Below are 22162 nucleotides of genomic sequence, written 5' to 3'. Positions count from 1 at the left end.
GCGAATGCAGGAGGTCCGCCATAGTCTGGAGAGGGAGACAACAACCTGGGGTGAGCCCCCCTTTAACAGCCAGTCGAGATAGGGGAAGACTGGCACCCCTGACCTCCGCAGATGAACTGTGACCACTGTCATCACTTTAGTGAACACCCGAGGGGTGCTGGTACTGCTAAAGGAAGCACGGTGAACTGAAAGTGCTTGTGGCCTAGGGTGAAATGCAAGTAATGTCTGTGGACAGGCATGATGGGGATGTGAAAGTAGATGTCCTGCAAGTCCAACGCTACTATCCAGCCTCCTGGGTGAGGGCTCGCAAGTCTACAATAGGGCGAATAACTTTTTTTTTTTTTTTTTTAAACAGAAAGTAGCGGGACCAGCAACCACTGCCTACTTCTGACATCAGAACTCGATCCATGGTCGCCTTGGCCGAGAGAGCCATGACTTCCTCGCAGAGCAAGGACCAATGATCCTCCATAAGCCGTTCTTGATATGGAGGCATAAAGGGAGAGGGAGATACAAAGGGAGAGGGAGATACAATGGGAAGGGAGAAGTCCCTCCGAATGATCTGTAAGACCCACTGGATTGCCACTGGCAGAGATCAAAGCTGATTCTGCCACCAACTGGATGCTCATAATCTTGTAAAGCAAGATTAGGAGGGCTTAGGAAATGCAGCTGCAGTGGGGGTGGTGATTGTAGCAGACCTCTGGCCACTGAGTCAGTATGAAATGCACCTTCACCCACACATAGGCAGGGTGGCTCGAATAGGGTTGGCGCGGTTGAACGCCCTTCTGTAGCCATGAAAGAAGCAAAAGGCAGACTGGGGATGACGCAGGGCAGTTGAGAGGTCCAGGGACTTGGCCGTAGCCTGCGCATCCTTAAAGCACGCCAGCTGCCTTGTCTCCAAAGAGACAACTGCCATCAAATGCTATGTCCATTAGGGAAGCTTGGACATCCCCTGAAAAGCCAGATGTTCTCAGCCAGGCGTGGCGTTGAAGTGCCACCATCATGGAAATCGCTCTGCCCAGCGAGTCGGCAGTGTCTAAACCACATCTAATGGTGAACTTTGCTGTGTCTCTCCCATCCTTTATGGCTTGGGAGAGAATGGCCCTGGCCTACTCTGGGGCCTGTGGCAGCACTTGTGCAACCATGTACCACAAACTGTGGGAATAACAGCCCAATAAGCATGTGGTCTTCACCGACCGCAATGCCGGGCTGGTGGAAAAAAACATCATTCTGAAGCTATCAAGCCTCTTGGATTCAGTGTCTGGGGTGCGACAGGTTAACACACCATTGGAGGTAAAGGCTTGGACCACCAAGCTCCTAGGGGTGGGGTGATGGGTGAGGAAGCCTGGGTCCCCAGGTGTGGGCGGTGGTTGCGGGCAATTGTCCTATTCACAGAAGCCTCTGTGCTGGGCTTGGCACTTCTGTCAAGATGTTAGTATTGACAGCCACTGAAAGCAACTCAAAGTCCAAGACCTCAGCCGCCCTCTTCACCACCATAGCATATGTTGCTCCTTCCTCTCTTGCCATGGTTTGGGGAGAAAGCATGCCAGTATCTGGAGATGTATCCAGTCCGCTGGCGTCAGCCAGTTCCTCACACCAGTCCATGCTTTCCGGGCCTATTAACCTGTATTCTAAAGGGTCCAGTGGTCCCTCTCATTCTTCCCTAAGGCCTAGTCCTTTGGAATAGGGCTCAGGCACTTACCTAGGACACACTGGCATTGTCGGTACCGGAATTGGTGGCGGTCGAAGCAGTTCTGGTTACGGGTCTGATTTGGGAATCCAAATGGGGCTGGTGCCGGGAGCCCTGTGTTAGGAAAGATTGCAGTGGAACTACTGGTGCCAGTCCAGATCTGTGTTCGGATCCACGGGTCCATCGGAGCCGGCGCCAGAGCCAATGGCTTGGAACCTGATGGGGCCTGCTCTGATCTTGTGGGGTCCAAAGGTGCTCCAGAGGGGTCGGCCCGCTTAAATATGCAGCGCATGACCTCGTAAGCTTCTTATACCTGAGCGTGGGTTGCTCCGGCTCCCGGAAAAGCAGGGAGGTGTGGAGTCAAACTTGGCAACGACTCTGAAGAACCGTGCCTCTATAGCTGGTGTTCTGTAGTCACGTTAGCTAACAGACGATGAGAAGCGGAAGCATGCTTCAACTTCTTCTGCTTCTCATGCCTCTTTCCTGAATGTCTCGATGACTTGGAATAGGAAGAAAAGGACTTGTGGCTCCTGGAACGGTCCAGCAATCTTCCCCTCAATTGGAACCAAGATCTTCTACGAGTTGTGCGACTTGGCGTCGCATGCAGGGCCGCTAGCAGCTTCAGAGACAGCTCCTTTGAAGCCTTCAGTGCAATGGTCGTTCAGTCTGATAACGACAGAGCCACGCTCACAACACCACAGATATACTAGGTGTGGATTCGTAACAGACATGGAGTGATGACAGGCACCACATGGTTTAAACCCTGTCTTCCTCGAAGACATATTCGACCCATCAGGAGGAGTAGACAACTTGTCTAAAATGGCCTGTCAAAAAACGAACGTGGGGTAGATCTTCTCTTGATCAGTGCTATCTGGCAGGAAATGAAAAGAACTGACATTTGCACGTTGACATGGTGACCATATAAGTGGCAGGGATGCTGCTGCTGATGTCACGCAGAGTCGATCGACACCACATATCGGCACGGAGGGGTACTACTCACGAAAAATCTTCCAGATCCAGTTTGATGCCTGGGGAAATTCAAAGGTAAGGAATCTGCGGCTAAAAGTCTCTATTAGGTGCATAACCCAAAATCTGATTAGGTATCCTGTGTTGTGGGTGACTGAAAGGAATGCACAAGTTTAGCTGTCACCTAGCCAGGCATGGATCAGAGACAGGCTGTAGGCACACAGGGCAGAGAGGGAAGAGAAGTGCCCACTTTCTAAAAGAGGAATTTCGAAAATAGTAATAATAAATCCGGCTTTACTAGTAAAGAGGATTTATCATTACCATTGCGATGATACTGCTCATGATGTAGCTACTCCTCTTTGATCGGGAAGCAAAGCTCAAAAATATTTTAGGGAATTCCCAATGCTAGCCTAGGAGATGAGCAGGACTTACAGTAATGAAAAACGACTTTAGGAGTTTATCATTACCGGGACATGAAAGACTGAAAAGTACATGTCACCCTGCCTATGGGCTACCTAGGTCCTACTTTAGGGGTGACCTATATGCAAGAAACAAAAGGGGAGTTTAAGGCTTGGCAAGAGGTTTTGAGAGGTGGCAAGAGGTTTTGAGTGCCAAGTCGAGGTGTCAGTGAGACTGCACACACAGGCTCTGCAGTGGCAGACCTAAGACATGTTTACAGGGCTACTTAAGTGGGTGGCACAATCAGTGCTCCTGGCTCAGAGTTCTAAGGCCAACAAAAAGTTACAGCAACAAAACAGGAGGTAAAGGCAAAAAAGTCTGGGGTAAGACCACCCTAATGATGCCAAGTCTAACAAGGTCTTAACAAGTGTCCCTCCCAGCTGAAAGTGTAGAGAGCTACCCAACCTCTCATCACCAGGGCAGAAAAACCTAGACTGTCAGCATTGGTGTGGTCTACCCCGGGTCTGTGTTCCACCCTGAAGTCCATGCTCTGTAGGGAAATGGCCCACCTCAACAGTTTTGGATTTCCACCCCTCATGTGCATCAGCCACCTGGGGGGCCTGTGGATGGATTGAATCATGAAGAGTGTCAAACAGGTATGGCCACAACTGCTTCAGGGCCCAAACCACAGAAAAAGCTTCCCTTTCTATAGCAAGTCACCTCTGTTTCCTGGAAAGTAATTTCATAGAAGGCTAGAGGCTGATCCAGGCCTTCACTGAGCTGTGACAATACTGCCCCTGCACCATGCTCTGGGGCATCTGTTTGTACAATTAACTCCTTGGAGTAGTCAGAGGCCTTGAGCACAGGAGCTGTGCACATGGCTTGCTTCAGGGAGGCAAATGTTTTTTGGCATGCCTCTGTCCAATTCACATTTCTTGGCTACTTCTTAGAAGTCAGCTCCATCAAGGGGGCAACAATGGTGCCCATATCCCTTGGCAAACCTCCTATAGAACTCATTGAGACCAAAGAATGCTCTGCCCTTAGTTTGGGTTTTGTGGGTCTTCTAGGCCACAATGGTCTCAATTTTGGCCTAGAGGGGCTGCACCTTGCCCTCGCTCATCAGGTGTCCCAAGTACACCACTGACCCCTTCCCTATTTGGCACTTAATGGCCTTGATCGACAAGCATGCCTTTTGGAAGGCCTGAAACACTTCCTGGAGGTAACAAAGGTGGTCCTCCCAGCTGTTACTGTAGCTGCTGACAGCGGTCATCCAGGTAAGCTGCAGAGAAGGCCTTCAACCCAGAAGATACCTGGTTCACCAGCCTCTGGAAGGTGGCAGAAGCATCTTTTAACCCAAATGGCATCACCCTGAACTGGCAGTGGCCCTCTGGAGTAGAGAAGGTTCACCTTTCATTGGCTCCTTCAGTTAGGACGATCTGCTAGTACCCTGATGTAAGGTCAAAGGTACTTAATTACTTGGCAGCCTCTTACCAGTCAATCAGCTCATCCGCCAGGGGGATGGGAGGGGCATCGGCTTTGGTTTCAGATGTAGCCCTCTGTAATTTACACAGAACCTCAGTTCAGGTGTGGTGCCCAGTGGGATTACTTTCGTACCAGAATGACAGGACTGGACCAGGGGCTACTGGAAGGATCTATCACCCCCAAATACAGCATCTTAGCTACCATGCTCTTGATGCTGGTCTTCACCTTATCCAACAGCCTGTAAGATTTGTGCTTGAAAGGGAGGTTGTCTCCTGTGCCCACATCATGCGTACCTGCTCCAGTACTTGGCAACAGTCCTTCTGCTGTTCAGGAGGCAGAGTAGGGGAAAGGATCACTCCTTCCACAGACCCATCCTTCTACATGGAGGCTAAGAGGTAAGGGAGAGGTTCACTCTCCTCCTCATTAGCTTCATCAGTCACCAGCCGCAAGGTGACCTTAGACCTCTCCAAGTGGGATTTGAGGCGATTGATGTGGAGCACCCAGTGGGGTTGCCTGGGAGACTTAAAGTCTACCATATAGGTGGCCTTACTCTTCTTTTCAATCACCTCGTAAGGCCACATCCAGCCTTCCTGGTGGGCCCCAGGTTCCACAGATTTATTCACCCACACTTTCTGTCCAGGCTGGAATTCCACAGTGGTACAATTTTCGTTATTCCATCGCTTCATTACAGCCTGGCTGGCTTCTAAGTTGTCAGAAGCATGCTTCCACAACATAGTCATTTGGCTACAGAAGGCCAACATGAAGTTCACCACATCCTGGGGGACTTTCTTGGGAGCCTGCTCCCAAACTTCCTTCACCAAACACAGAGGTCCTCCGACAGGGTGTCTGTTCACCCTAAAGCCCATTCCCTTCTGTGTTACCTCCCTGTAGGCAACAGCATAAAGGCAAGAGGATATCCCACTTTTTCCCCAGGCAGACTACTGATCATGCCTTTCAGTCAGGGTCTTGCTAAACCTTTCAACAAGCCCATTAGTTTGGAGGTGGTAAGGGGTGGAGAACTTGTAAGACACTCCACACATCTTCCACATGGAATGCATGTATGCAGACAAAGTTGGTGCCCCTGTCAGACACCACTTCCTTGGGGAACCCCACCCAGGTAAATATCCCCACTAGGGCCCTTGCCACTACAGATGCAGTGGTGGTCCTCAGAGGGAGGGGCATTGGGTATTGTGTGGCATGATCCACCAGAACAAGCATAAACCTGTGACCAGAAGTGGTCGGGGATACATAGGCCCAACAATGTTAATGCCCACTCTCTCAAAAAGGGTTCCAATGACTGACAGTGGTTCCAGGGGAGCCTTCAGCTTCTGCCCTGTCTTCTCTCTGGCCTGGCAGATTCGTGTCTGAGAAGTCCTGATCTTAGGCCAATAAAAGTGGGGGACAAGCCTTGCAAAGGTCTTGTCTTGACCCAAGTGCCCTGCTACGGGTATCTCATTACCCAGATCTAGTAGGAAGGCTCTGCAGCTATGGAAGACCACCAGGGCCATTGATGTCCCATGCAGAGGAGTCTTAGGCCCACTGTTATAACTCCAAGGGACATTGCCTGCTGCTTGGGCTTCGGCCTGTTGCCTCATGCCCGCACGGTTTGGACACTCCCTCTGTGCCCCTACAGAACTCCTCCTTGGTGGGTCCTCCTTTCAAATGCCAGTCAGCTGGTGCACACAAACACAAATGATGGACGGAATGCAGAACAAATCAAACATTCACCCCCAGTCACAGGTCTGGGTTTAATCCCTCAATTCTTTTGCTCACCAAGCCACCCCAGTTTGGACCCAGCCTTATGCAAACCAGTCTTGACCCGGTTTCCCATGGGATTCAAGTTTGCCTTGCTGATGAGGGGTGACACCCCAAATCTGGACCCAGGATGCTGGTTTCTGGTCCAGGGGGTACTAGGCAATTCGGACTGGACTGTTCCCATGGGGAACAGGTCGAGACTGATTTACATATGGCTGTGTCCAAACTGGAACGGCATGGGAAACAAAACAAAAAAAACTGATGGATTAAACCCAGCTCTGTGACTGGGGGTGAATGTTTAATTTGTTCATATGCCACTGGAAGTGTGTGCGTGTGTGTGTGTGTGTGTGTGTGTGTGGGGGGGGGGGGAGGGGGAGGGGAGGTCAGAAAGAGGGTAAAACTGGATTAGTGAACCCTCAGCTAATAATGCGGATTCAGCGTATATTAGTTCTATAGGGAGGTGTGTGTAGAGAGTGTCTATGGTAGTGGCTGTGTCTGCAAGAGGGAGTTCCTTTTAGGGACTAGGTGGTCTCATACACATAATAGTGTCATGCTTCATCATTTGACCACCTAGCCCCACCCAGGTAACATAGTACTACCTGGGCGGACTCAACCTCGTTGTTAAAGGAACGACAGAGGGAGTGCTGAAATAAATCGTACTGGATATTTGCAGAGAAACCCGATGAGGTAAGAATACAATTACCATACACGTCACCTTATTATGGTTAGTTAAGTACTTTAATAAAGGTGCATGCAGGTAAGGCTAAAATTATAATTGGGACTCAGTTGAGTTCTAATGTCTCATGGAGTCTAAGAGTCAGGGACCAACATGTTTCTGCCCTCTCTACGTGCTGGAAGGTCAGGGGCATTCGTCAGGGTCAAGGATCCCCTAGAAGTAGATGCTATTAAGCATGCTCGCTGAGTGGAAAAGGAAAAATATACGGCCTACCTGAACTGATTGTTCGTATTAGGGTAGGTCTGTAGAGAAAATAAACTAGTAATTATAATTGCACCTCTTATGATCTGTGACATACAAACGAACAGGGCACCATCTCTGATCATGAACTACGAGCTATAAAAGAAGAATTCCAAAACTTCCACCACTACCCGACAGCTGCAGGGCACAAAATAACAGTCTACAGTCTAGACACATAAAAAGGCTTGATGGTTATAAATCTCTGCAATGCACAAATGACAAAAAAGCCCAAATGGATGCTTTGTTGACTTTTCACCATCAACTACATATCACAGCGTCGACATAAAGCAGAGGACATTGCCCCCTAAGATGAAGGAGTAAGTGGAAGTTCTGCTAGGCCTCCATAGATTTAATATTCTATATTTCCATGCATTCCTAGTCTCCCTTCAGTGTTTATGGTGTCCTTGTTTCTCTGTCCCCCAGGTGCTACTAGATTCAGTCGGTTATTAGTTTCTGATCCTGGTTAGAGGCTGTGTACTGGGTTTTTATCTTCCCAGATGGTGTCACTAATCTATGACATCCTTAAAGGGTTAGGAAGATGGATTTTCTGTACAGAAAAAAGTTTATTTTTCAAAATTAGTTGAAAATAATGTGGTTTTGGATACTTCCACAAATCATTCTGAAGCCAATTGGTAGCACAGTGATCCTTCCACTGAAGAATGCGAAAAGGACATATAGAAATCTTTGCATTTCGAAAATCTAGTACATACGGGGATCTGGGAATGCTGAAATCTAAGCAGATTAAGTGTGCAATTCCATAATGTGCTGAAGCAAATATTTTTTTGAATTATGCACTTCTTATAACAATTGGCAAACAATCAAATTAATGAACGAAAAGAATAAAAATTCAATCCATATCATAGAACCTACATTTTATTTCAAGACAGGATAGTAGACATCTGTGAGGCAAATTCATCCAACAAAACTGGTTCTCCAGTTGCTAAAGCCTTACTGTTTTAAAATAAGAATCATTTAACTCAAGTCTCCCTTTTGTTCTCCATAGAGTGAAAATAAAAAAAGGCCCCACTACCACCTGATTTCTTTCCCCACGCAGGACTCAAACAAATGTTGTTCTAACAAAATCAGAGAGGCCCATACTTCTGAGGCATGCCCTTAGCAAGGTGATGAGAAGCAAACTGCTCAAGAAGGATGTGGGATTTGGGATGGCTCCTTAAATTCCTGGGAGGCTTAGATCCAGATGGAATATGTCGGACAGGACCATTCAAAGCATGTTCAACAGTGGATGAAAAAGGGGCTTGGCTAATGTGAGCTTGGTAGCCCAGCTTGAGCCCATCTGAAAAAGGGTGAGGTAGGAGAACAATATAAGGAATATACCTACCTCCATGTTGATCACTGCATCAATAGGTAACACACCCAGAAGTTCAGACCTGGTAGGGTGTGGGTTGTCTTAGTAACTGCACTAGTGGATTTCTGGGCTCTGTGCACCCACAGAATCAAGCTGGAAAATGCATGTGTGCCAAAGTTCAGATATTCTCATAACAGCAGAGTAGTAGGCAATGCTGATTTCTTTGGTGTTGCACTGGCAGTGGCCACGAGTCATCGAGTATGAAAGCCTATGGTTACGGCCAGTTTCAGATCAATACCCCTTGTTCTACTGCCAGTTTGAGAACTGGGGAAAATGAGAGGAGGCAGCTCCTGTAACCACATCTCTATCACAGAACCAGCTGAGAGCTCCACCAAGACTATCAAATCAACTTGTTGGACCCAAAGCGTCCAGGACATAAAGCCTCTGGATGACCGTTTTCTGTTTCTTTGCCTTCCTCATTTGGTAGTGTCCTTCCTGCTACTTCACCTCTATGACTTTCAAAGAATTAGAGGGGCAGAAATGGATAATGATCATGGAGGGACTATAATCACACAATTTACATTCCCTTGATACTAAAGAACTTGAGCACTTGCTTGAATTTATCTACACAGGAACCTTAGCCTAGCACTGGGAGGACTCTTTCAATAGCTCTGCTTCTCTGACAATCACTACTTATGGTGATCGACAGCAGATCAAAAAAGTGTACAGAATCCCATGCTCCTCCCTAGTCTGAATGAGTCTCCCAAAGAAAGCATTCTGGATAGCAGGAAAGCACAAATTAAACTGTGTATTCTCAATGGTCACAAAAAGTGTCATCCAGGGATCGGCCCAGCATCAGAAAGTAACCTGCGCCACCACTGGATGCAACTGCCATTCATGAACTGCCAAACACCACCTGCTGAGCATGCCCGTTTGTCGCATTTAACGATCTTGCAAGATAGTTCACTATCGGGGAGAAGTCCCGAAGATCAAGCAAACTCCAAAGGCACAGCACCTCTTGGCACAGGACTGCTAAGCTCACACCACCTTGCTTCTTACAGTGCCACATAGTGGAGTGAACTAGCAGGATGCATTAAGACTAGAAGGCCAAGAGCTCAGAGCTGCTCTCAACAAGATCACGGAAAGAGGCTAAAATCTAGGTATGACAGCCCAAATGTCCTGGACTTTTTGTGACGGAGGAAAGGCCCAGAACTGCACAGTGACTAGAACAGCTCCAATAAAAGAAAGGCTCTGCAAAGAAATTCGGTGTGACTTGTTGTTGATCAAGAACCCCAACAATGTCAGACGTTTTGCCATTATCTGTAGGTGGTCTATGAATGACTGCGACATGCCCATCTTCAGCAGTCAATTTTTGAGGAAGGGGGAAACTGATACACTCCCAACCTTCTTGGATACTTTGCACACCCGAGTAGCACTGGTAAGGCTGAAGTAGAGCACAGCAAACTGAAAATGCATCTGGCCGACCTTAGAATCAGGCAAAATCTATGGGACTGCAAAGTGGACAAGTACTGTAAATCCAAGTCAACAATTCGGTCCCCCGAATCCTGGGCAGACAGAACTTGGGACTGTGAGCCTTTTGAATGTGTCCTTCCACAGGGAGGCATTCAGAATGGGGAGTTCTAAAATAGGACGAAGGCCTCCATCCTTCTTCGGTACAAGAACACAGTGGGAGTAACAACATGTCCTCATTTCCAGTCGGCACCCTCCTGATGCCCCTGTGGGCTGAGCAATCTTGAGGACCCATCTGTTTGAAGTGATGGACTTCCACCTCTGAAGAAAATGTCTGATCCTGCCTCCCACTGGGGGGTTGTGCGTAGATGATGGTTTTCCATTTCAATTTTGTTCGGAGGTCTTGCCAGTCGAGAGAATTGCTGAATTGTGGCTGCTTGCAACCATGGTGTAACAGTGAGATGGATACTCTGACAACAAACCAAAATGCACGTTGAATTAACTTCAAATTACTTTAGTACACGAGGAGAGATACGTTTTACACATACAATCACAGAAGTAGATGAAGCGGATTAATTACTTTTACCAATAATATTCTTTATTTCACTTCTTACATAGGAGGACAAGCCCTCTCCAATCTATGTATGAGCAAATATATACGTAGATGGGATTTTAGGAGAAAGGCCCTTTTATAACCAATATCTGTAGATAGTGGTCTTGGTGTTTTTTTGTTCTACAACTTTGGACATCAGCAACTTGCCTCACATGGTGAGCTCATCTCACAGATGTAAACAACAAATGAATAAAAGAGAATTGCAGTAGTACAGATTAACTAAGCAAACCGTGCATTAGGAAAGAGGCGTCTGATTGTCCTGTATGTGTCTGTGCTTTCCTTGTATGTGCTACACATGACAGGTTATGCTGGAGGTCTCATACACTGTATTTTAAGGAGAATGTAGATTGCTAGCACTACACAGTTACAAAATACATCCAAAGCCTGTGCATCTTTGACTAGTACAAGTGAGAATAAAAACAGAAAGGACAATTAAGATTAAATTAAAAATCTCAAAAACAATAAACTGAAGGTACAATAGCAAATCACTTCAGAAATGAGGTCTAGAAGGCTCATTTCTACAGCCTGTTCTTAGACAGGACATTGCAGATGCACTAATTCAATCTAGGGTCAGGACACATGGACACCATTGGCATTTGGAAATCTTAGTTTTGTTGAGCAGTCCCTCGAAAGAACCCAAATGCATCTTCCAGGTTGCCACCACTTTGGCTCTTACTGTGAGGCCCCATAAACTGTAATGTGGCTTATCAGTGGAGAGTAAGATGCTTGATTTTGCAACAGCTCAAGGGAAAACATTATGCTTACTTGAATATTACCTGGTCCTTCTTACCTCATTTAAAGGCCCAAGGAGTCTAGTCAGTGGTTTGGCAGGGGTACTGATACTTTCCAACGGTGTGCTAGGGCGTGGCCTCATACTGGACAAGGAAAGAGAAGGAGCTGCAAATCCAGGAATAAAGACCTTTCCAACCTTTTCATAAAGCACAAAAGCACACCATATTAGTTGGGGGACTTCTCCAAACAAAACTACGTTTTTCGAAAGGCATAATGCATGGATTGAGCTAGAAGTGTGAAAGGGTGGCTAATCTGATTCTTCTCAATTTCCCAAGTGCTTTTCTGTTCACTGTGTTAAAGTTGTATCAACTGACATCAGGATATGTGCCAACGTTTGTCAGTTTTCAAACAATACATTGCTTAACGAAAGAGCCTGAACAATATTACAATGGGGTATATATATGAAGAAACACTTCCCCTCATTATAAGCAGAAACCTATTAAGAAACAGAACGATATTTAGTTAAGTTTACAACACACTTGCATACATGGAATGAAAACTGGGGTGTGGATAGCCAACTGCACAGACTGTGGAGAAGCACTGAGGACATACGAATCAAGACACTTAAAACCATTATGTTGTCTAATCCTTCGTTCACTCAAAGACATTGACCTTAAAAAATGCAGGTAAAAACTGGCAAACAACATGAGTGAGTTAACTGTCAAATTAACGTTTCTAAAGCTTGCAAATTTAGCAGGAATTCTGCTTTGGAGACATTTAGACCATTATTAATCAAAGTTACCACAATCACTCCATGGTCCTTTATTGAAGGAAACATGTGTAGCCACTGTATCAGATGGCCGACACTGCAGATCACTGATAACGCTTGGGGCATCTATTATAAGTTTGAGTACAAAGTAGATACTGAAATGCCCCTCTGGAACACATGGTCTAATAAAAAAGGCCACAAACCAATGACATGTTTAATGAGAAACAGCAGCAGAAAATGGAGGGCCCAACTAAACGGCATGCACACACCATCAAATGCTAAATAACAATCTTGCAAGAAACACAAGAGAGGAGGAAGACTATAATGGCACTGTCACCCTTGTCCTGCCCCCAAACATCCACAATGGGTAGAATCTGGAGGAGTAACGCTAAGATGGCAGGATGCAAATTACTGCCAGCTCCTCACTATTTCAATGATCTGCCCTTAGCGAATATGAAGGACAAGAATACAATATGCAATACCCGAATCCTGTTATTTCCACTTCAAACCCTCTCCTCCTTGTAATCATGCCCTTCTGCCCTAGGGAAAAGTAGAGTATCAGGTAGAGGGTCTGCAGTGGAATGGGAGGGACACGTAGCTATCAAAACTTCCAGCACAACCACTTCCTTTCCCGCCACAGACTCAAAAGCATTATTAATGGAGACAAAAGAATAGGAAATCTGGATAGGTCTTCTAATCTGCCATCTCACCCTCATCCTCCATCGGATGACCCCATCCAACATCAATGATAAAATGAAGATTGGTAAGCTTGAACAAATTGGGGAAGGTTTGGTATGTGGGGGCAGAGATTATTAGTCCTACTTCATCTCAATCCTATTCCCTCCTCTGTCCTCCTGCAGTACTATGGAGGAAGGAGGGAATACTCTCCATGTTCCTTCCCATTGGCTACTACCCTTCACTCCCCCTAACACCCCTAAAGTGAGTATTTAGGGGAACCACTGATACCAGGAAGACCGGTATTTACTGCACACAAAAGAAGGAGTGGACAAGAAGCCTGTTGAACCCAAGTTCAGAGGACCACGCTGGCTTGGCGCCAACCCTGCCAGCCTCCCTGTTGCACCTGACCCTCAAGGAGCTACTGACCTGTCCTGCTCTGCAACCTCCAAGAAACAGTGCTTCGCAAATTTCCAGGAAAACCTCCCTTGGAGTAGAGGAGCTTCTCCCCTGAATCAGCAGGCATTGAAGAAAAAACTGTGAAAACTGGGACCGCCAATATCCCAGCGCCAGACATCACCACTGCACCTGAGCCGCTTACTTTGAGCTGAAGTGGGCCAACTGTGTCAGCAAGGTACCCAGGCTATCTAGAGATGAAGCCCACCTTGAGTTCACCCACTGTGGACTTCCAGACAGGGTGTGCAGCCTGTTTCTGCAGACTTCCCTGCTACTGCGAGTGACCAGGAGACAGAAACCTGTTGCCTCAGGACACCTCTGCACCAGTCCACGCCAGACCAACGAGAAGAGAACCAGGGGTGTCCCCACATCTATCAGCCTCATGAGACTTGAGCCCACTGGTTGGCTTGGTCGGATCGGACCCCCAGGCCACGTCTGCAGACTGTTTCTGCAGGCTCCCCCTGCAATTGTGAGGAACTCCAGCACTGGACCAGACACCTCTGCACCCGGGCCCACAGCCTGAGGAGAAGTGGATCAATGGTGTCCCCATGTACCAGAGGACCTCAAGGGTCGAGTCTCCCCCTGTGGGTTCCCCAGGAATTACCTTCCTTCCTTCCACCCCTGCAGCAACTTTGTGACCAGACTGTTCCCTATTGAAGTGAATGGAACACCCAGTGCTGTAACACCTCTGCACACGAACGCACCAAAGCCTCTCGAGCTGACCTGTTTGAGTGGTCTTGGATCCTGCCCTATGCTCACCTCAAGTCCTGGAGAACAACCCCGTAAGTCGCTGTGAAGTTTCTCAATGCAGTACATGTTTTTCCCCGATAGGATAACATTACCCCACCCAAACATTTCACTGTGTCAACTCTAAAAACTGTAAAAACTCCTATCTCGAAAGTAATCATCTGATTCCGGCGATCCTGCTATCTAAAGTTACATAAAAGTACATGTTGTCTTTCTAAATTGGTGTTGGATCTCTTTATTTAGTGTGTGTCTCACGTACTGCACGAGTGTTGGTCTTACATGCTTAGCTTTACCCTCTGATATACCTAACTGCACGACCACACTATCCAAAATAAGAGCATGTAGGATGTCACTTTTGCTTCAGTGATACTCTAGGGGATTGCTTGGACTCTTTGCACAGAGTACCTCATTTTGGTCCACTATATAAAGAGCCAGCATCCTACACCCAAAATGTTTACTCAAGTGAACAAGATGCTTTTACAGGCCCTAAAGCAAGATTTTTGTTCTTCTTCAACCACCTTTATAACCAGTAAAGAGGTTAGTGATGACCATATCTTCCTACCTACTGTCTTACAAAAGGCCAAAACATCATTTGCTAATGATCTGCTATAGATTATTCAAAGCAATTTGTGGGATGTAGTTAAGATGCCAGCGAAAGTAATATTTTAATAGCTTTAAATTAAAAAAATACTACACTGTGTCTTTCAGATGTCTAAGTTCTGTTTTGTGCAAATCAAGTTAAATCAATGTATTCTGTGCCATCACCATAAGATATAAATCTGATATCAGTCCAGAAAGGAGGAAACACCTTCTGTTCTCTTGTTAATGGCCCCACTGGACTTAAGGCACTCTAAATGATGCCGATAATTGGCTGGCATAGGCCTCAACCCTACTAAGACATGCAGCTGATGTGTTACACTGAGAAAAAAGAATGAATACGAATAGAAACGTACATACCCGCACAACTCCAGTGTACAGCACCAGGTTACCACTGCACTCCAAAATCAGAACTGTATCAATGCTCTAAAAAAACAATTAACAAACATGGCCTCAACTTAGTAATTCATTTATTATAACCATATCAGTTTATCGCCTATGCTTTTATTTGTCGCTGTGGCTAGTTTGAGTTACCTGAATGGGTGCGGCATCTTTCGCTGAGATGTTTGTGACAGAACCAAAAATTAGCTGAGACTTATCGTTACTTTCTTCAAACTTGACAAACCTAAAAGGAAGAAGTTATTTCAGCAAAAAAAGTCTGCTTTTCATTTTGAATTATACGAGGTCTTTTTGCCCTTCTGGCAATTTTTAATATATTAAACACATTGAACAAAAAATTACCACAAAAAAGGCAGAGGGTTACAGTATGTGCATCTAATCTAAGTAATAATGTAGCTGTACAAACAACATGAGGTACATTCCTCAAATTAAATGTGCGTTATGTAGTGACATCAACTGAGTTAAATGCTATTGGAAGCAAATGCATCAGATCACTTATGATCATTGATCACATTATGTGAAACAACTGTGTTTGTAGATTTAAAGGAGAGATGCCCACGCTGCCTCATGACAGATGTCAAGAACGGGAACTCGGTGTGCTAACGCAGTGGCTGCAGCTTTAGCTCTGGTAGAATGAGCACACGGATTGCTTCTTAGTCAAAGCGCAACACATTTTAATAAAGAGTACAACCCATCTGGAGACGATTCTCTTCTGCACTGCCCAACCTTTCTTCGCACCCACATAACCAACAAAGAGCTGATCATCCACCCAAAACTCTTTGGTACGAACAAGGAAAAATGCCAACGCTCTTTTTGGGCAAGGTGATGGATTGGCCTACATAGAAAGGCGTGACCACTTTCTGTAGAAAGGAGGCGCTAGCGCCAAACACCACTTTCTCAGGATAGATGGAAAGGTAGGGCAGCTTAAATGACAATACCTGCAGCTTACTCACCCTGCAGGCAGAAGTGATGGCCACAAGAAAGGCTGTTTTCAAAGTGACAAGCCTGAAAGGACAATTGTGGAGAGCCTCAAAAGAAGCACACACCAGTAAAGTCAAAACCAAATTCAGGTACCATTGGGGGATAACGAATGGGGACGGAGAAAACCTATGAGTAATGCCTTTAAGGAACCTATTTACAATAAGAGATTTAAATAAAGAAAGAAAGCAGAGATTGCAGACAAATAATCTTTGAGAGTGCCCACAGCAGAGCCCTGCTGGGCCAACGAAAATATAAAACAATAGAACCTCAGAGAGAGGGGCAGAAAGGGGGTCAGAGTTGTCTGTGCACCATGCCACAAATTTCTTCTGACAGGCATATACCATTTTGGAGGAGGGATGCCTGGCTGCCAAGAATACATTACAGACTTCGTGCAGAAGGTCAAAAGCTGTCAACTGCTGCCGCTCAATCTCCACGCAGAAGGCGAAGACTGGACCGGTTCGGGTGGAGAACCCTCCCCTGCTGCTGTGAAAGAAGATCCTCCTGAAGTGGCAGTCTAATCGGAGGATTGATGGCCATGCTCAACAGCTCAGGATACCAGACTCTTTATGCCCTGTTCGGAGCCACAAGGATTTCTTGGGCCGGTTCGTTCTTCATCTACTTGAGAACTCTGGGCAGAAGTGGTATGGGCAGAAAGGCATACAGGAGGCCTGAGCTCCACTCAAGATGATAAGCGTTGCAGAGCGAGTGCCACCTTCAGAACTCCAATGCACATAACTACTGTCATTGTGCATTCTCTGTGGAGGCAAACCGATCTGATCAAGGCTCTCCCCACTGCTGAAAGAGACCTTGCGTCACCTCTGGATGGAGATGCCACTCGTGATGAACTAAGCACTGTCGGCAGAGTTTGTCCGCTCCGACGTTCAGAGAGCCCGCCTGATGTTGAACCACAAGGGAAATGCCCTGATGTTCCAGCCACGCCCAGAGGCGCAAAGCATCCTGAAAAAGGGTCCGCACCCCCACCCTGCTTGTCGCAGTACCAAATGACAGTGGTGTTGTCCATGAACACCTTTGAGAGAGGGAAGAAATGCTTTCAATGCTAGTCTTATCGCCCGGACCTCCAACAGGTTGATGTGGAGCCTGTACTTCACCAGAGACCAGATGCTTCTCATCTCCGCCTCTACCAGGAGGCCACCTCATCCCAGGAGTGAAGCATCTGTTACTACTGTCTGATCTGGTTGGGTAAGGAAGAGGGATCTGCCTCCGACCCAATAGTGGTTTATTAGCCACCACTGCCGATCTTGCGCAGTTCCCTCTGAGATCTGGACCATGTCAGAGAGAGTCCCCTGATGCTGCGCCCTCTGAAACTTCAGGTCCTACTGCAGTTTGCATATGCCATCTAGCACGTGTCACCAGCAGGATGCAAGAAGCCATAGGGCACAGCAGCCTTAGTCATTCTCACCAAAATCTAGAATAGAGGCTGAAGCATCGTTATCATAGCCTGAATATCCTGGACTTGCCATTCAGGAGGATAAGCCCGAAATTGCACTGTGTCCTGAACAGCTCAGATGAAAGGGAGCATCTGAGAGGGAGTCAGGTGTGACTTTGGGACTTTTAAAGTGAACCCCAGCGAATGCAGGCGGTTCGCTGTAGTCTGGCGGTGAGAGACGACAGCCTGGGGTGAGCTCGCCTTCAGTGGTCGGGATGGGGAAAACAAACCCCTGATCTGAGCAGATGAGCTGCAACCACTGCCATCACCTTGGTGAACACTTGAGGGGTTCTGGTATGGCCAAAGGGAAGCACGGTGAACTGAAAGGGCTCATGGCCTAGCGTGAACCACAAGTAACGTCTGTGGGCAGGCAGGACAGGAATGTGGAAGTAAGCATCCTGGAAGTCCAATGCTACCATCCAGTCTCCTGGGTCCAGGGCAGCTAGAACCTGAGCCAGAGTGAGCATTCTGAACTTCTACTGCTTGAGGAGGAGATAAAGGGACCAAAGGTCTAGGATAGGGTGGAGGCCCTAGTCCTTTTTGGGCACCAGGAAGTAGTGGGAACAACCACCACAGTCTACTTCTGGCACAGGGACCCTCTCTGTGTCTCCCTTCGCCAAGAGAGCCAGAACCTCCTCGCGAGTGCCAAGTGATCCTCTGTTATCCGGTCGTCGGATAGTGACATGGACGGAGGGATAGTCTTGAAGGGGAGAGAGTAGCCCCTTGAGACTATCTGCAAATCCCACCTGTCTGATGTGATGGACTGCCAGCAGAGCAGGTGAATCCTGCCTCCGACTGGTCCCTAGTGGGGAGAAAGTCAGGCTAGGAAGGTTTGGAGGCAGCTACAGAGGAAGGGGGGGATGGATCTTATGTTCCTGGCCACGCAGAGGCTGGGCAGCATGTGCATCACGGTGGCTGGAGAGGAACTGACATTGCTGGGTGCTAGCTCTGTAGCCGCAAAAGGGGCAAAAATCAGATAGAGGGGAGCGAGGGGCAACCGCGAAGCCCAAAGGTCCTTGCCATAGTATAAGAATCTTTGAAGCGCTCAAGCGTACAGTCTGCTTTTTCTCCAAACAGAGCAGTGCCATCAAAGGGCACGTCCACAAGGCTAGATTGGACATCCCCCAAAAAGCCAGACATCCTCAACCAGGTGTGGCGCCTAAAGGCCACAGTCCATGCAACCGCTCTGCCCCCGGGGTCGGTCGTTTCCAGTCCACATCGGATCGTGAACTTTGCTGAGTCCATCCCGTCAGCAACCGCTTGTAAGAGTACAGCCCAGGCCTCCTTCGAGACCTGTGGCAGCACTTGCGCAATCGTGTCCCACAGTGTGTGGGAGTAACAACCCAAAAGGCATGCTGTGTTCAGGGAACTCAATGCCAGGCTGGGCCGGCAGAAGAAAACATCTAATAAGGTGGTCCAGACTCTTGGATTCCCTATCCGTGGGTGTGGCATGTAACGCACCCTGGGATGTAGAGGCTGGGATAACCAAGCTCTCACTGGTGGGGTGGGGTCCTGCGTCAGGAACGCTGGGTCAGTTGGAGCAGGCCGATGGCGGCGGGCAATAGTCCTGTTCACATTAGCCCCTGTGCTGGGTTTGACCAGGTCCTCTGCAAGCGGCAAGATATCTGTAAGGGCTTCACTGAAGGGCAATAAGGGTTAAGAGGATGAAGCCCCGGTCTGAAGCACCTTGGTCAGTAGCTTAGTCCTGACTGCCAATGAAGGCAGCTCGAGGCCTAGGACCTCGGCCGCTCTTCGCACCACCATGGCGTAGGACGCTCCCTTCTCCATAACCACGGTAGGGGGAGAAAACATAGCAGTGTCTGGGCAAGTATCAAGACCACTGGCTTCACCCAAGTCCGTACACCAGTCCATAGGGTCTTATAGACCGTATTCTGAAGGGTCCTGCAACCTCTCCCATTCCTCCCTATACCCCAACCCATAAGAATAAGGGTCAGGATCAGGCCTGAGGGCAAGATCCCTTTTGATGTCGGAGGTACAGCGATCCGGCTCCATGTCGGAGTCAGCAATGAAGATAGTGTCAATGCCACCGGGGTGCGCATCCGCCATCAGGAATGTCTGCACCGGCGTCAAGGTTTGTCGTGGTGGTTTGACCTACACTGGTTTGGTTTGGATCCAGAAAGGAATCAACAGGTGACAGTTGCCCACCCCTCTCACGAGCTGAGGCTGAAGCCGCAGGTGCAAAACCAGAGGGGATCACTTCCAACCCCACAGGGCCCAGACAGACCAAAAATGAGGCGCATAGCATCATAAAGCTCTCCGAGTTGAGCAGGGGTTGCTCCAGCTTCCAGAAACTCGGGGAAGTGCGGAGCCAACCCAGACGCAGGCCCCGCAGATGGAAGCCTAGGGAGTCAATGCGCTCTTTCCCTCATCTCATCACCTGATGGGGTTAAGTCGAAGACGGCTTGTTTTTCTTCTACTTCTTCTGTGCCTCAAATTATCCAATCGTCCCGAGGACTTCAAGCGGGATGTGACACACGGGGACTCCTCAACCAATCCCAGGACCTTCCTCTCGACCGAGACTTAATCGGAGCCGGCTGCTCCCTCAAAGCTTTCCGATTCATGGCCCAGCATTCGGAGCACAACTTCAGGTCATGGTTGCGCTCCAGACACCAAAGGCACACGAGGTGCGGATACATCGCCTAATGCCAGGATCCGCAGGGCTTGAATCCGGTCTTACATGAAGACATCCTTGACGCACCAGGAGTGTAGACACCCAGAAATCTTTGAGATAAAAAGTTGAAAAAGACCAGTCAAAAAGTGACTGAAGGGTAGCTCTTTCGGCTAGCGTAAAAAAATAAAAAAAAAAAAAAAAACTGATGTGGTGCCTATGTCGGACTCGTAATGTCATATCTGGCGCCAATGACAGACGCAGAGCCGATCGACACCACCTCACAGCGCGCAGGGGTACTGCTTGAGAAAAATCTTACAATCCAGGCTGATGTCTGGGGAAATTCTAAGGTAAGGAATCTGCAACTATGTGTCTCCATTAGATTTATAGCTATAGTTGTCTACACATCCCATGTCAAAAGTGTTGATTCCCGAGCAAGAGAAAGGGGGGGGTCGCAGATCCAGAAAGTCAGGAAAACTACAGTGGCAAAGTCAGATCAGAACCAAGAGTCTAATGGTGGATTAACACCTTTGAGTTAACTTCTAGAGATTCTTGAAGCAATGGATTCAAGGAAAGGCATAAAGCGTTAACTTTTCTAAAAACTTTAATCATCAGTATTATTATTTTATAAACGTCAGCTATCTGATTCTTTGGTCATTCTCAAATATTCTTATATGGAAGCAACCTCAGCTCCAAGGGCCCAAATTCACAAAGCTTTTCTATGTGAAGCTGCTTTTACCTTAGACCAACATTACACCATAATAGCCACGCCTGAATCACAAGGTATATTCAGGGAGTAGTTTACATGAGTAAGACATACTTAAAGAAACAGTCTTATTCCTAGAAAATCGAAAGTCACACCTCTGCCTTGAGTAAGACACAAGTATTCAGAGAAAAAGCTTTGTTAACTGTGGGCCTACAATATACTCTTAAACAAAGAAACTTTGCTAGGATTCTTGCAATTTTTTAGGCATACACAGGATGATTGTTTTGAAAAAACAGAATAAGTGAATTATAGTATATTGGATGTGAAGAATGTGGAGGGTCTGAAATGGAATTATGGTGTATAAGAGAAACTGGTTTGAGAGTACACCGACAGTATAAAAGGCAAACCCATGCTTTGAATATGCATAGTAATGGTTAGACACAACTTTAAGAGTAGGAGCAATTTTAGACTTCTTAATATGAAGCTACATATCCCAGCAGTACAGGAAAGAGACAAAGATTTTCAAATATATACACCAGGATAAGCAACAATTAAGAAACGTAAACTTTTCTTTAAATTGTTGAAAAAAGTAAGTTTCAAAATGAAAAAGAAAATTGCAGGCAACTCCATTGTGTCACTTTTCCAGCTTAATTATTGGTGGAAAACAATAACTAAAGTGGCAACTTCCGGTTGTACAGCCATAGCAATTATTTTTAAAGACAATTTTCCATCCTAAGTTGCTTTGCAGCAGACACCCCAACTATTTACGAAAAAGGGGGCTTTGATAAGCAAATAATGTTCTTACAACTGATAGGTCTCTCAAACCAAAAGCAGCTAGAGGCCAGCTGTCTTGCAATGCTTAAAAAGAAGTCATAGGAGCAGCTATTCATCTTGTTTCCAATTGACAAAGTCTAAAGTAAAGGTATTACACAAATTACTTGTTGGAGGTTCCTGAGAAGGACAGATCCGTCATCAGAAGCATGTAACTGACCTGAGATGAGCAGCCGCAACTACCATACAGTATGGAACTGAAAGCAGCACTGAAGCTTTGGCTTACCTATAAACATTACTACACTTTACACTAAGACATATTAAGGACTGTGATAAGGCAATGAAATCTGGACCATTGCTGGCTTGGATTATTGCCTTTTTCTTGGACAACCCCTGGAAAACTTAGGGTCATGTACCAGTTGAGCCCATTGAAAGATTTCATAAAAATCCCCAATTAACCAATATTTAAGATCCCAATACCAGCATATGTAGAAGCTTTGTCTTGCTGAAAATCAAAAGCTTTCAAAATTCCTAAAGTTTATATTTCCGTCATACTGATAACAGTCTGGCATTTGCAAAGAGTACTCATATACAGATCT

The 22162-nt window shown here is 46.8% G+C and overlaps 1 protein-coding gene across 2 annotated transcripts in view; it reads right to left on the bottom strand.

Annotated features, from left to right (window-relative positions):
* ANAPC1 (anaphase promoting complex subunit 1) overlaps positions 1-22162 on the bottom strand; it is a 614893-nt gene that overhangs the window by 478270 nt on the left and 114461 nt on the right. For both annotated transcript variants that reach the window (XM_069234703.1, XM_069234704.1), the window contains exons 11-13: positions 15165-15255; positions 14991-15056; positions 11445-11582 (exon numbers count right to left, since the gene is read on the bottom strand). In XM_069234703.1, coding sequence (XP_069090804.1) covers positions 11445-11582; positions 14991-15056; positions 15165-15255 — 295 coding nt within the window. The remainder of the gene's footprint in view (positions 1-11444; positions 11583-14990; positions 15057-15164; positions 15256-22162) is intronic.

Source organism: Pleurodeles waltl, chromosome 5 (genome assembly GCF_031143425.1).
Source record: "Pleurodeles waltl isolate 20211129_DDA chromosome 5, aPleWal1.hap1.20221129, whole genome shotgun sequence".
Classification (NCBI taxonomy): Eukaryota; Metazoa; Chordata; class Amphibia; order Caudata; family Salamandridae; genus Pleurodeles; species Pleurodeles waltl.
Note: the sequence above shows the minus strand (reverse complement) of the source record. Positions and strands in the feature narration are given on the sequence as shown.